This window comes from Lepidochelys olivacea, assembly GCF_965140295.1.
Source record: "Lepidochelys olivacea isolate rLepOli2 genome assembly, chromosome: 2".
Classification (NCBI taxonomy): Eukaryota; Metazoa; Chordata; order Testudines; family Cheloniidae; genus Lepidochelys; species Lepidochelys olivacea.
In genome coordinates, this window is record NC_140412.1 from 101,490,900 (window position 1) to 101,506,315 (window position 15,416).

A 15,416-nucleotide genomic window follows, 5' to 3' on the forward strand; every position below is an offset into this window, starting at 1 on the left:
ATGTACCTGCATGGTTCACCCCCTTCCTCAATACCTGCCCCTTCTGTGCCATGAGAGAGACCCTGGCAAACATTTATCTTGAGTATTCCAGGTTGCATCTCCTTTTCCGGCTCCTCCAGAGCCTTGTCCTCAGGGTCTGGCTGCACTCCCCTCCCCCCCTTCATCTCCAGATATCCATGGCCCCACAAAGTTGCAAGACCCCCTCGTCAACCTCCTCCTGGTGCTAGCCAAAGTGTCCATCTGTAAAACCAGGAGGAGGATGCTGGATGGGGAGGTGCTCTACAACTGTGGGACCATTTCCGTTCCTCCTTATGATCGTGCATCCAGGCAAAGTTCCTCTAGGCTGCGTCCACTGGCTCCCTTCACAGCTTTGAGGAGCAGTGGCACAGTCCGGGGTTGTCTGTTTGATGTCTCCTTCCAGTTCCTTATTTGTGGCCCTCTGACCTCACTCCTGTTCCTGTTTGTTTGTTTTTTTTTGTATTAGTTGTCCCCCGAAATTATTTGAGCCCTGGGTTTAGTCACTCTTCCCCTGAGTCAGCTTGCGCCTGCCCACCCCGCAGGACCTCAGTAGGTGTTCATTCCCTGTATTCTGCCACAGCAAACAGGGAATTGTGCTGCAAAGTTTAGAGCTGTTGCGGAGGCATGAAGGACCGATTTGAAATGAAGTAAGCAGTATGGAAATAGTGGAAACTGACCTGGCGGTGTGTGAGATTGAGCATAGGCACTTGAGGGGAGCACAGTTTGGGAGTGAGAATATTAAATATCAGGAGGAGAGGGGAAACAGTTGTGGGGAGAGGGATGAGGATGGGACCAAGCAGTTAGGAGGGGAAGTGATTGTAGAAGAAGCAGAAGCAGTTGGACCAAGCATGGGGGGAATGGTTGGGAGATAGCAGCAGTACGTACTTCTTCCTTGGCCGTGGCTGTGGAAAAAGTAATTTGGGCTCCTTTTTGCCTCCCTATCACTTTAGGCTGGGATGTTATGGTTTTGGTTGAGACAAGCTTATCTATCAAGTGAACCGAAAAGTTTTCTTATTGACTTGGTTTCATACATAAATATTTTTCCCCTTGGTGCAGCTTCTAAAAGCTATTGAGAAAGTTAGGCAGTCAGTTTTTCCCAGTTCATTTGGCCTTTTGTTTTGTGTTGCTGTGATGTATTTTCTGTCAAGTGAAATTTACACAAACTGTACCTGACAGGAACACTTAGCCACAAGGATTTCCTAAGGAGAAACTTCCTCATGCGGTGGTGAGGATTATTCATTTTTCTTTTGGTCATGATGGAATTTCCAAACTCTACTAGCTAGAGTGGAACCTCACTGATCTGTCTGCCTCACTGGGTCTGCCTCAGCATTGCAGCAGAACTTTCCTGAGATGTGTTAAAGAGGACCTCAAACCAGAAAATCATTTTCAGTGCAGATTTGCTGGTTTCCAGTTTACAAAGGTGCAGTTTAATAAGGTTCAAATGTATATTAAATGAAAACTGCTAGAAGGAAGGAAGACCCTTCTCTATCATTCTTGTAGCTGTGTTACTTAGGCTTCAGAAATATTACTATTTTCTTTAATTCTCAAAGAGAAAACAAACCAGGAGTTGGGACAGGAATTTTCAGTTCAAGAATAGGTTGTTGAAATAGTGTTAAGTATCCCAGAGAGTTTAATTGGAAAAGAAGCCACTGTCAGTCAAACAGTTGGAAGAATCAGTTTCTTCAGAGAAGAAGAGATTGGGTATTTGACAGGAAAGTTTGGAGCAGGAAAGGCATATTTGCCAGCAGTCCCAATTTGTCCAGCACAATCCTGGGTTTCCCTCACCCCCTGGCCAGGTAACAGGAGCTGAAAAATAGTAGCTGAAATTCTCTCCAAGAGCTACTAAAAGCAATTGTTCTAAGTCTTGAAGCTACCTCTCCTTTGCCTATTTCTCCCCAGTTCCCATGCAGGTTTCCCATCTTCTTTCTCTAGAGCGGTCTTTCAGAGCATAAGAAGCCTACAGTCTGGGCTTCTCCTGCTTTGGCTAGTTAGAAATATGAGGATTAATCCTAGCTTTCATTTGGGAAATATGTATGTGGGGCTGGATGACCGTCTGTTATTAATATTGTCTAACACTTCCCATTTTAAGACCCTGTTTTCAGTTGCTTATAACTTTGCCAAACCTCAACTGTTTGGGTTGAATTTTCCATGCCAGGTGTCTGCCTCAGGCTAGTTTTTTAAGATTGCAGCCAAAACAGTTTAGTTGTTTCTGAGAATGAGGCTAGGAAAAAAATACGTTGCTTTGCCCACTTTAAAAAAATTCTGGCATCCTTTACTTCGAAAATGTTTTGCACTCCCTGCTTTGGAGCAGGCACTTGATATTTGGCAGGTGGCCTTTATGTTAGGGGATATTCCTGTCGCTGTCCCAATGAAAATCTGACCAAATTTGGCCAAGTTATAAACCTTAGAAAAAAATTGCCATTTGCACATGCTCAGTAGAGACTTCTTAGATTTTAGTAATGAAATTCCCCAAAGGTTCCATCCACACTGGGCATGCTCCAGCCTGGAGCTGAGCAGGGACTTTCTCTGCAATTGAAGGCCTGGGCTGCTGCAGGCTGGGCCAGGTACGGCTGGAACTGAGAGCAGGGAGCCCGTTTCCTCTGTACTCTTAGTGACTCTCCACACCCCCACCCCCCACTGGGCCCAGGAGTAGGAAGGGAGAAGCTACTTGATATGAATTCAGAAAGGGCAAGAGCTGGATGTGGCTAAGCAGGCAACCAGGGAGTAGGACTGGGACAAGAAGCCTTCTGGGGGAGATTGGGATTGCAGGCTGGTGGTGTGGGAAGAGGGAAACTGGGTGTGGGAGGTGGGGTAAGAGGGAGACTGCAGCTGGCTTGGAAGCAGTTTGAGTCTAAGTACCTGTGGGGTGGAGGGAAAGAGGTGAGAGAGGATGGGAGACATATCTGAAGAGGAGTGTTGGTGTAGGAGGGGAATTGGAAGAAGCAGGGAATAGAGACTGGGATAGGGAGCCAGTGGGAGAGGGGACTTTGATTGGATGGGAAGCCTGGGGGGGGGGGAGATTGGAACTGGGAGCCCGTAGGGACAGGCAATGTCGGGGGAAGGGCAATTGAAGGTTGGGAGAAGGGGAAACACATTGGCTGGGACTGGCTGGGCAAAGCAGAGCGGGGTGGGGGGAGAAAGAGAGAGACTGGGAGTCTGGGTGGAAATTGGGACCAGGACAGTGAGTCTGGGTGGGAGAGACTAAAGCTGTCTGGGCAAGAGACTGCCTGGTGGAAAGTGAAACTGGCAAAAGCTTTCCAGGAGAGCTGGTGGGGCTGAGTGCCATGACTCTGCCTCAGTAGCTTCCAGCCTACTCCCCCAGCTGCAGGGCCAGAGATACTGGACATCCCTACTCTCTGTCACTGTGACCCCAGAGGTGGGGATGCTGAGCACCTTGGCTCTCTGACTCTGCAGCCAGGCTGGAAGTCTCTTGTCTCTTTCACTTGCTGCCTGAAATTGACCAGCACCTTCTGGCCAGGCAGCCAGGAGGCTGAAAAACTCTGTTTTGATTCTCCCAAAACAATTTTTTCTCCAAAACCCCTGTCCTGCTAAAGAAAATTTTATTTTTTGCCATTTTATCCTGTTTTGTGACAAAAAACAATTCAAAAAAGCAAAATTTTTCACAAGAAGGGATTTACGTTTTCCAGCCTGCTCTAGCTCCAGGTGTATTATGAAAGAGGCAGAGGATTACACAAAGAGAAAGAATGGTTTCATTATTAAGACAGTCAAATGCTACCCTGGAGAATTGGATTCTATCTCTCACAGTGCCCCAGCGTTCCTGTGTGATGCTGGGCAAGTCTCTTAAACCCAGCTTTCAGAGATGCTTACTAATTGCGTATTCCTCATTTTATAGGTGTTCAGTTTGAGACTCTGATTAGCAGAAGTCACAGCTGCAGCTGAAGTCAGTGAGAATTAAATTGCTGTATAATGCTAAGTAATCTGAAAAAATCAGGTCTTAGTTGTCTCAACTTGGGCACCCAAAATGAATGGAAACTTTTGACTTTGATCTCTCTGTGCCTCAGTTCCTCATCCAAATGGAATTAAAACCCCCAACCCCTTGTTTCACAGAGGTTTTGTGAAGATAATTGATATTTGTGAAGCATGCACTATAATGATGAGCACCACAGAAAAGCCCATGAGGAAATTAATCAATCTGTCTTCAGAGTTTGCAGAGTATGCAGTAAATAACATCTCGGGGCCCACATTGAACAACCAGAATAAAACAAAATATTGAATACCTGCTCATTAAGAGAGCACTGCTATTCTGTACAGTATATTAGGCAGAGGTCCTATGGAAATAATGGCATGTGATCATGTAATTAAAGACTTATCATAATGCATGCACATTAATTCTGCAACATTAATGCAATGTTAATTCTGCCAGTTCCTAACTTTTGAATGCTTGACCATTCCACCTTAATAATGTTATTTTAAAATAGTGAATTTGTGTGTTTTTTATTCTTTGTTTTCAGAAGGAATCCTTAAAAATGTAGAAAACAATGTGAACTGATCCCTAGACTTGAAAATTTATCACTGATTTTTCAAAACTATGGCTGCAGGTCCTTCAATGTTAGAGTGCATCCCAAATTGGTTTGCATCTGTGGTGTGCAGAGCTGCTTAGGCTGCTGCTGATAACTGGACTAAGGCTGCCTCAAGATCTCTTCAAGTCAGCTGCTAGCGATCTTAGCAGCCAGTGTGACCTCTGACCACTGAGAGAAACTGGGTAGCATGAGTGGCAGAGTGGTCTTGTGGGTGAAGCAAAGGATAGAAAACTACAGAATCCCATGCTCTGGCACTGACTCCAATGATGGAGTGACTTAACTTTTCTTAGTTAGTCCAGTTATAAAACGAGGCTGATGATTTTTGCTGTTCTTTTACTTGTCTCCTCTGGTTTCCCATCCCTACTTATCTCTCTTTTTCATGATGGAAGCTGCATTGATGAGTCCAATAAAGCAGCACTATACTGACTCCCTTGTTAGTAGTGCACTTTCAGGAAGGAGGACGAAGGGCTTCACATCTGAGCCCAGTGCGATACTTCCTCCTCCCTGGCAGGCAGGCAGGCTGCTCTACTGCCACATGAGGAAGCAGCCAGCAAGTAAGGTAGATAACTTGTAATGAGAGTTACTGCAGGAGTATTTTGTAATTAAGAAGAGGCTCGTTATATTTGAAACTGCAGATTGTATTTGCTCTTCTGCTGCATATGAACTGAAAAGGTGGCTCAGGGAGTTTTCTATCAGTTAAAATTATTAATGCTTGTATTTTCTTGTCCTCTTTCAGGAGAGAAACCATTCAGATGTGATGAGTGTAATTTCGCTTCCACAACACAGTCACATCTGACACGACATAAGCGTGTCCATACTGGTGAAAAACCCTACAGATGTCCCTGGTGTGACTACAGGTAACAAGTCATTAATAATAAAGTGATGAAAGAAGTTAAGGTGATCTGATGAAGTTCATTTGAAGTCACCAGTGAAAATACATTGCCATTAAAATACCATCAGTGCAGCAGTAATTGCATATTAAATTAGGAGGTAACTTAAAAATTAGTCTCATAGTATTCAGATATTACTTTAAAAAAAGAAATACAAATGAAAACTTTTTAGTGCTAACACGGTAATGCTAATATCGAGTGTTGGTTTCACAGCTGCTCTGGTGTCTATTAGAATTCTCCCTGGTGAGACTACTTATCTGCATTGCCTTTTCAAATCAACTCTGCTTTTGAAAATTTTCTCGGTTGAGTTGCAGCCATTCCACCAAGAAAGAAAAGCTGCCCCAAAAGGCTTAGCAGCCTGAGCACCCATCAAATACATATTTAAAGTGGAAGCAACTTGAGTTAGTTAAAGTTTCTACTACTGTTTTTCCTTCTTCTTGCCAGACTAGTTGATCAGACAAGGTTGGAAGAAGAGCATTCTGAGTGGCAAAGTCCCATAAGACACTGCCCTAAAAGGCATCCTGTTTTGTCAATATCATGGCTGCACTGTTAAGCACGCAAAAGTCAGGAAAAGAGAGAAATTAAGGTTATCTGTGCAAGCTTAACTCAGCCGCATAAGCCTTATATACATTACAATGCAGTTCTTAATTAAATCATCATATGCTATTTTACAAATGCAGTGTAATATATGCTTTCTCTTTGATTGCGTTTTTGACATCTTTTTGCATTGTGTACTATTCTGTGTATGCTATACAAAGAGTGCACGAAAATCATTCACATGCAGCTTATGAGAATTAACTTTCAAAGTTTTAGAAATGAATAGTATATTTGGGAAAGAGTATGTGATCATGTTATTAAAAGTTATCTCAGTGCATATACATAAGGGGAAAGTTAAACTTTTGAGTGCAATTCCGCAGCATTTCTTGACTTGTGAGTCCTAAGCATACAACCATCAAGTTCTTTTAACCTAACTTTTTTTAATGGAATTTCCTAGTGTTTAAAAAAGAAAAAATATAGTAAAAGTTAGATACTTCCAGAGTGCCTTGTCCCATGCAGCATGAGGTAGATACTAGGAAGCTCCTGTACTGCACGCATTAGGAGATATACAGTTTCTGCCTTACAAGTGCAAACTGAGGGCACCATTGAAGTAAATGGGAGTCTTTCCAATGACTTCAATGAGCTTTGGATCAGGCAGCAAAGGCAGGGCTTTGTATTGGGCTCTACATCACTGAATGCTTATCTTCGAAGAGGCACATGGAAGGTGAGGACTTACAAGGATTGCAGTGAGTATGGCAAGATGAGCAATGAATGAGGTAACGGCTCCTGGGGAATGCTGTCCCATTCACAATCTACCTTAAAAGGGGCCTCATCTTGCAAACCTTCACTCTCATGAGCAGTCCCTACTCAAAGGAGTAGTCCCATTGGCCTCAACTAGGAAATAAGAGAAAAGTTTTGGTGATCTAATGAGATTCATTTGAAATCACCAGTGAATGGGAGTACTACTCATTGCTCATGTACGAGTTTGCGGGATTGGGCCCTGAGTGCACAGTGCACGAATGGACAGCTCCTCTAGAGCTTTACCTTTTTCACTGCTCATGACACAAAATGCATATCTTACATATTGATTGCAGTGTTGTAGCTGTGTTGGTCCCAGACAAGGTGAGTGACGTAACATCTTTTATTGGATCAACTTCTGTCGGTGAAAGAATCACGTTTTTGAGCTACACAGACCTCTATTTCAGGTTTGGGAAAGGTACCACAGTGTCCTAAATATTGTGTCAGATAAGATGTGCGGTGAATGAGGCTAAACTGCTGGCCAGGGACAATTTTCCAAATATTCTAGAGATCCCAGGACACAGAAGGTTTTTTTCAGTATTCTAGTGTGTTTGTGGTTATTTTCTTAGAGAAGAGACAGAGCAAAGAAAATAGCCTAAAATTCATCAGAGTGCATAGAAAACCCTCTGGCAGCCCCCACTTCCTCATTTATTTGGAAATAATTGTCCCATTACAATAGTATTTCAGATCTCCGCTGTCACGGCTCCTTTCTGGGCCAAGGTGACTGACTCTTTGTCCACATGGAGGGTGGACTCTTAAGGTACCAACTCATGTTTCTTGGGTCCAGCAGGAGATTCCTTATGAGCGCTGGCAGTGATGTGCCACAAGTACTCCTGTTCTTTTTGTGGATACAGACGAACACGGCTGCTACTCTGACACCTGAAATTAGAGCTGTTGCTGCTGCAGTTGAGAGGCAGAGAGGCACCCTGCAAAGCTGCTGAGGAGCCAGGAGTGGGACTGCTGTGCCTAGAGTTCAGCATCTCTATATCTGCCTGCCAGTTTCCACAGTCCTGGGATAATAGCCAAGGCTGTTGGCAGCTATGTTTTCTCCAGTCCATCTTCCTCTCTTTCCTTTCCTTTCCTTTCCTTTCCTTTCCTTTCCTTTTTTTTTTCTCTTTTCTCAAAGTGGCTAACATATTGCCCTCCTCTTAGTTTCTCTCACTCCTGTGCTGGGACTCAACATGTGGTGCTCTTCACACTGATTCAATTGTAAGCCAACACCTCAGCATGTGTTATTGTAGGTGCCACCTTTTGGAAGAACATGAAATTAAGGCTGTAACTATTTGTAGGCATTAGAGAACTTTTTGCAGTAGTAAACATGATAACCTTCATGTGTTCTGCTCAAACTCTCATGTTGGTAATTATATCCTGCCAGTCTACTGTAAGTTCCCCCAGAACAAGTGGTTAGGTTATTGTAGGACTACCTTAAATACTATTTTGTGGTAACTCTTGGCAAATGCAGACTTTTTAATTGTAATAACTTTTGTTTCAATGAGAGGAGTATTCTTTAGTTTGTGTGTAGAAATACAGTAGTGTTGCTTGCACTCTTTTACATCTGCTTTCAGAGGTGGATGATATGATCTCTGCATGCATTCCATAAGAGACAAGCTGGGTGAGGTAATATCTTTTATTGGACCAACTTCTGCTGGTGAAAGAGACAAGGTTTCAAGCTCAACAGAGCTCATCTTCTGTAAGGCAGTCTGGGAAGCTTTAGGATGAAAGGATGCTAATAAAAGAATAAATATGAATTTAGAAACTGTTGTGATTAAAATGTGGATTATTTTGCAACTGTATAGGCACATATTGCTTGTCTTTTTTATTAGCAACAGAGACTAAAGTGGAATAGACTATAAGACATCTAGGGGAAAAGATTGGTTTGGGCTGGATAGAATAGAAAGGAGAAAATATTCTCAATAACTCACAATCAGGAGGGAAATTCCTTCCTTAACTAGTGAAAGTCTTGAATGACTGTGGTGTGCCCAAGTGAGTAATAAACTACTTCAGATTTTTATCACGCAAATTATATAATCCGTAATGAAATCTAAATTCCCAAAAAGAAAACAAGTGTAGCATTGGATTGTATATACTTGATTGATTTGTTTACATAAGCTATGTTTATGACTGTAGCTCCAAAATTGTGCAGTATGTTATCTTACATTTAGAGTCATTTGCATTTTGACCTTGTGATATTTACTTTTAGACTTCTAAATACACAATGCAAAAATACATTACCTCAGTGGCAAAGAAATTATCTTCTACTTCTATGTATCTGGCAATAGTGTGAATAATTATTATATATGAAATAAGGAAAAATCTTAAAATATGAACAATTCTCATTTGGATGTGTTTCCAAAAAGGGATATAATTGGTCTTTTCAGCCTGGATTTCAGGCTGAAATATTTTTCAAGTCTGCACTATTAATTTAGCCAATGACTCCTTCAGTCTATTTAAATGTAAATATATATGCTTTTCTGTGCATTTATGATCTCAAATCACAATATGTCTTTTCCATTATTAAATCAATATACTCCATTATACAAAAAAGTTATTCATTCTTAATTAATGTTCACCACAATTTTATAGTACAGAATTGGTCTCATAGGGCCTTCTTCCACCATTACTTATGCAAAGGTTATCCTAGATTTCTATGTCATTTAAGAGAGAAGTGTTATGTGGCTACACTTTTTCAATTGCATGACATTTCTATGGAGCACAGTGAAAAGTAAGGAGACCTGGAACTTGCTGAAACTGGTCTATGTCTGTAAACTATGAATAGCATGGATTGTATTTCCTAAGGCCAAACTTTTCAAACCCGTCTGCGTAAAGTAAGGCCCCATATTTAGGCACCTAAATATTAATGGCCTGATTTTCAGAAGTGCTGGGATCCCACAAATCCCAGTGAAATCAATGGGCGCTCCAGGTGCTCAGCGTTTTTGAAAATCTAGCCACTTCTATGCCTAAATTTAGATTTGGGAGCCTACTTGTGGTTATCCAGATTTGAACCATTTGGCTTAAGTCTGAGCCCATTAGAATTTACTGTTTCTTATAACTATCACCATTTCTTAGACATATAATAATATCCATTCACTGAAGAAGAATATGTGCATGATAGTACAAAATAGATTTATGTTAATTGGTCATTGATCATATAAGGCCCAATCCTGCTTTTCTAGCACACCATTGAAGTCTGTGAGAGTTTAGAGTGCATGAGAAATATAGGATTAGTCTTGTGATGTGTTTACCACACATTGCCATAACTTACTGTGGCCATGAGATCTCATGACAGATATAACATTAACTTACTGTGTGTCACCACTGTTCTTTAATTAAAGAAAAAGACATTCATTCCTCTGGGGCCCCACTGAACAGTTTACAATCCACTCTTCATTTTACACACAGTACTTAGGAAAAAATGGAAGGCAGCATCCAGAGGGTTGACAAAATGTTCTCTGGTAATAGAGAAGAAACTTTTTACAAGCTTTACAAAATAAACACCCAGACCAGCAAAACAGCATTAATTCCATAAATGCACCTTTCTGAAAAATACATCACTCGTGAAGGATATCTTACAAGACTGAGGATAAATAGCATGCATATTTAATATAATTATGTAAACTAAAATAAATATTTTACATTTATTATGCATAATAAAATAATTAGACAACACACTGTAAGGGATTATTGCATCTGAAATTCCAACTGCAGAAGGATTCATTGTGTAGTTTCAGCAGCAACAGCATCCTGAGTTAGGGTGAGTGACTTGGTAGGGGCTTCTTTTCTTTTCTTTTCTTTTCTTTTCTTTTCTTTTCTTTTCTTTTCTTTTCTTTTCTTTTGGACAGCATCCCTAGGGAGTTCCCTTTTCCTTTTGACTTATTGTCTATGTTCATAGGTTGTAAAATAAGGACTTTTTAACACACTCCAGGATTTGCACCAAAGTCATAAAAATCTGCAAAGTAAGTGTTTGTTTTACTTTTACATGTACTATAGTTGCCTTTAATAGCCTTTCAGCCACCTTGATACTATTACCTCAACATTTGCTATAATAAGAATAGTAAGGGAATATTGCAAATTCTGAGATAATAGTATTTAGTTATCTAAGGCCAAAATGGAAAGTGTGTAAGGCCAAAATGGAAAGTGTGTAAGGCCGTTCTCTAGAATGAAATGGTAGAATGCAGTGGTTGTCATTAAAAAGTCACCATTTACATATAGTTAGTCCATGGTGATATTTAAGATGCCACACTGTTTCCCTGTACTTATAGCAGGAAACACCTGTGTGATATCACCATGGCTAGCTGTAGGGTTGATGTTGACTTTAAATGACAACTACTCTACCACACATTTCCATATTAAAAGAGCGCCGTAGGGCAAACTGTACATATTCTGGTAGGGGTAATAAGATATGTACATAATAGTGGCCAGTTGTGGCTTTCAGCATGATATGGAGAGCCTTCAACTCCCACTGAAGTCACTAGGAGGAGTTGAGTGTACTCAGCATCTTGTAGGAACAGGCTTATAAACAATGAATGCGAATAGAAACTTTAGAGGGAAATTCTGCAAGTATGTGCTCCTGGATCCCAGACATAGGCATCTCAAAACAGTTTCTAAGTCCTTAGTGTTTAGAATAAATTTACTGAGCATTTTATCTGAATATTTATTAATCTGAATTAATAATATAATAAAATATTGTACATCTAGATTTTAAAAATAATTTTGCATAGCATTTAAGCATAACCCAAAAGTGCAATGTAAATTATTATAATGAATGAAGCATTTAAAATAATGATGAATATGGTTTCTTCTTTAATACTATTGCTAGACATGTACATATGTTTGTGTTTACCTAAACTATTGCTGATATTTCACGCGTTGACTTAAAATAAAAATGTTAAACATGATAAGCCAAACTACTGATAGGCTATCATGCAAACTGGTAGACTTTACTTAAGAAGTAAATTTTAGAGCCTACGAACTAGTGGAATCTGAATGTGTTAAAGTAAAGTTGCACTTAGGATGTGTCTCCACTGCCCCACATTTTGGACAATGAGGATGTGAATAGCAGCATGAACCAAAGTGCTGCACTGTAACTCCCCACAGTTGATTGGGGGTCTCAACTAAAAGGTTTCTAGTTTGCATAATGTAGTCCTCTTCAAAAAGGATACTATGGTTATCCCAGTATGCAACTTGCCATTGTCCAGAGCACTGTCTCTTGGTAAATTTTGGCAATGCAGGGTGCGGCAGAAGCACGTCACACAGGGGTGACTGGGAGCAAAGGATCAGATTCCCATCATGCAAGCTTCTCCATCCCATAATGCCATTCATTACCCATAATTTTCATGCCTTTTAAAAAAAATCCTGCAAAACTGTTCACTACTTCCTAATGTCCATCTCAGACAGAAGCATGGAACCAACACAGGTCTGCACTATTGTCATGAACGTTGCACACAAAGGACAAACAATCCTCTGGTATTTGCAGAGCCACAGGACAAACCACGATAATGAGGGACTTGAGGATTTCATTGAGGAGAGATTGTGAAAACCAATTCAAGTTTGTTGGTTGTGTTCACGGAGCAGCTGCAGATGGTGGAGCATTGCTTTTGGGACTGAGAAATGAGCAGTGATTGGTGGGATTGCATCGTAATTCAGGTTTGTGACTAAGAGTAGCGGTTGCAGAATTTTCGGATGTGCAAAACCACACTTCTGGATCTGTGTGCTGAGCTCGCAGCACAGGGACATCAAAAAGCATCCCTCCAGCACAGGAACAGCAAAAAGAGAGCTAAACTGACAGTTAAGAAGTGAGTGGTGATAGCTCTCTGGAAGCTTGCAATGCTACATTGCTGCCAATCAGTGGGAAATCATTTCAGAGTTGGAAAATCCACAGTGGGGGTCAGGGTCATGTAGGTGTGTAGGGTCATTAATCATTTCCCGCTATGCAGAACTGAAACTCTCTGCAATATGCAGGACATAGTTGATGGATTTACAGTACTGGGGTTCCCAAACTGCAGTTGGGCAAGAGATAGCATGAAAATCCCTATTTTGGCACCAGCCCACCTCGTCATGGAGTACATCGACAAAAAGGGCTGCATTTCTATGGGTATGCAAGCATTGGTAGATCACCAAGGATGCTTCAGCAACATCAACATTGGCTGGTCAGGGAAGATGTTTGATGCTCGCCTCTTTAAGAACACAGGACTATTTTGAAATCTGCAAGCTGGGACATTCTTTCCCTACCAGTGGAAATGTTAATAATGCCTACTCCTTGCTCCTCTGGCTCATGAAGCTGTATGCCAGCCATGTCAACAGCACCAAGGAAATATTCAGTTACTGGCTCAGCAGATGCAGAATGACAGTTTGAATGGGACATAGACACTGTTTACTCACAAGATTGGATAGCAGTGAGAAAAATATCCCAATGGTTATAGTTGCCTGATGTGTCCTGCATAATATTTATGAGGCAAAGGGAGAAAAGCTGCCTCCGGACAGAAGTGGAGTGGTTGTCTGCTGAGTTCAAACAGCCAGGAACAAGGGCTATTAGAAGAACTTAATGTAAAGATGTCTTGAAAGAGCACTTTACCAGTCATCCATAAGGCTATGATTTTGTCATGGAGGCTGCAGAAGTCATGGAATCCATGACTTCCAGAGAACTCTGTGACTTCATCCTACAGTGCCACAGAGCTGTGCGGTCCCCCGCTGCCCACAGAAGCCGGGAGCTGTGGGGTATCCCCGTGGGCGGCAGGGCCCCCCTGGATTTCTCAGCTGTTGCGGTGGCAGGGGCTCCCAAACCTCTGAGCCATGGGCAGTAGGGGGACCCTCCTGCTCTGGGTGGCAGGGGACCCTGGAGTTCTAAGCCGCCAGGGCATTGGGGGCCCCGGCAGCTCCCCAGCCACCGCAGGTGGTGGGTGACCCCAGATCCCCAGCAGCAACAATGGGTGCTGGAGCCGTCTCCCTCCCTATTTTGTCACGTATATTTTGAGTAAAAGTCAGGGACAGGTCAGGGCCTTCTGTGAATTTTTCTTTATTGCCCATGACCTGTCCGTGACTTTTACTAAAAATGTCCTTGACAAAATCTTCGTCTTCGTCATCCACCGTAATGTGGTGTCATGACCGTGCTCTATGTGGCCCTGAAGTCTTGAGTTCTCTCAGGAAGATTCAGACAAGCTCTGCCTCTTCCGCGCTCCCCTGAAGCTAACTACAGGGGAATGAAAAGCAGATCAGGACTTACCTCTGTTTGTTGTACCACTCCCTCTTCTAGTACAAATAATTTAATGAAGAGTCGATACCTATGTCTTGCTATGTTGGGGTCAGGCACCGTTTGTACATTTAAACACCGTAGTGGGAAATGCATTCACATACTTAATCCGAGGTTCCTTCCCCTGCACTGGGCTCACCCATGCTAAAATGCCAGGACTGACTATACTGCAGTGGAGTTTCAAATACTTTCTGGTTTGTGGCATAGCCAGACCCCCCAGTTGCATGTCCCACAGTCTTCTCCTCCTCCTCCTCCTACTCTCAGTTCATGGCAGGAGTTTGTATCTCAAGCTTCTTGGAGGTATCTGTGGTACTCTGTGGGGTGCTGCTTGGGTCTCTATCAAGTATGGCATGCAGCTTGTATTAAAAGCAGCAGGTCTGTGGCTTGGCACTAGATCAAGTGTTGGCCTCCCTGGCCTTCTGGTATGCCCGATGCAGTTTCTTCGCTTTCACACAGTGCTGCTGCTGCTCCCTGTAATATCTCTTCACCTGCACCCCCTGTGCAATGTGCTCATAGATGGCCACATTTTTATTACTGCTCCATAGCTACTCATGCACGGTCTCTTCTCCCCATAAGCCCTGGAGAGCCTACTGCCTACTCCAGACAGGAGCATGTTTAGAGCATGTGGCCAGTATTGTGGCTTCCATTCTGCATAACTCATGGGTAGTGAAGTTCACAACTGTGACCAGAGTTGTCAGCTTTGGGCATTGTGGGACAGCTGCTGGAGGACATTTAGGGTCAATGTATGTCACCCAGTGTCTACACTTGCACTGGTCGACTATAGTAGGTCAACCAGGGCTCAGTGCCATTCAGTGATGTGATGTTACTGCGTTGTAATGGGGCACTTACATTGGCGACAGACAAATTTGACTATATGCATATGAACAACTAGGTTGATGCAAGTGACTTTTGTCCACCTAGCTTTGTAGTGTAGAGCAGGACTTAGACTATATTCATATAAGCTAAGGCAACTTCCACAGGTTTATTTTAATGAGTAAGCAAACTGCATGTTTCCCCAGTGATTTCAGCAATATTGCTAACCCCAAGCATTCAAATATTATGAATCATAACTTCAGATATCCTGCGAATGGCTTAAAAACAATAAATATTGGATTCTTTTTATTTGACTTTTACATTTTGAGTCTTTAGAGTTCACATTTTCCACCTTTTCTTTACAACCATGAGTACTAGACATTTTTATTTTTAGTGAAAGCTGATTCTCATGCAATCACCTGACTCCATCATCTGGGGCTTTAATAAAAACACAAAATATCCTGAAACTCATGATAAAATTCTGACAATTGGCAACATTGCCCAAGTCCCGTTTTTGGATGAGTACCCCGAGGAAGAACTTCTGTGAGTCATCCTTTAAAGTTCAAATTCTAC

At 42.0% G+C, this 15,416-nt stretch overlaps 1 protein-coding gene across 1 annotated transcript in view; it reads left to right on the plus strand.

The window, feature by feature from the left end:
• The window catches only part of ZNF407 (zinc finger protein 407), a 462,307-nt gene that overhangs the window by 286,205 nt on the left and 160,686 nt on the right, over nucleotides 1-15,416 (plus strand). Inside the window, exon 7 of the mRNA XM_084621975.1 lies at nucleotides 5,296-5,416. Coding sequence (XP_084478101.1) covers nucleotides 5,296-5,416 — 121 coding nt within the window. The remainder of the gene's footprint in view (nucleotides 1-5,295; nucleotides 5,417-15,416) is intronic.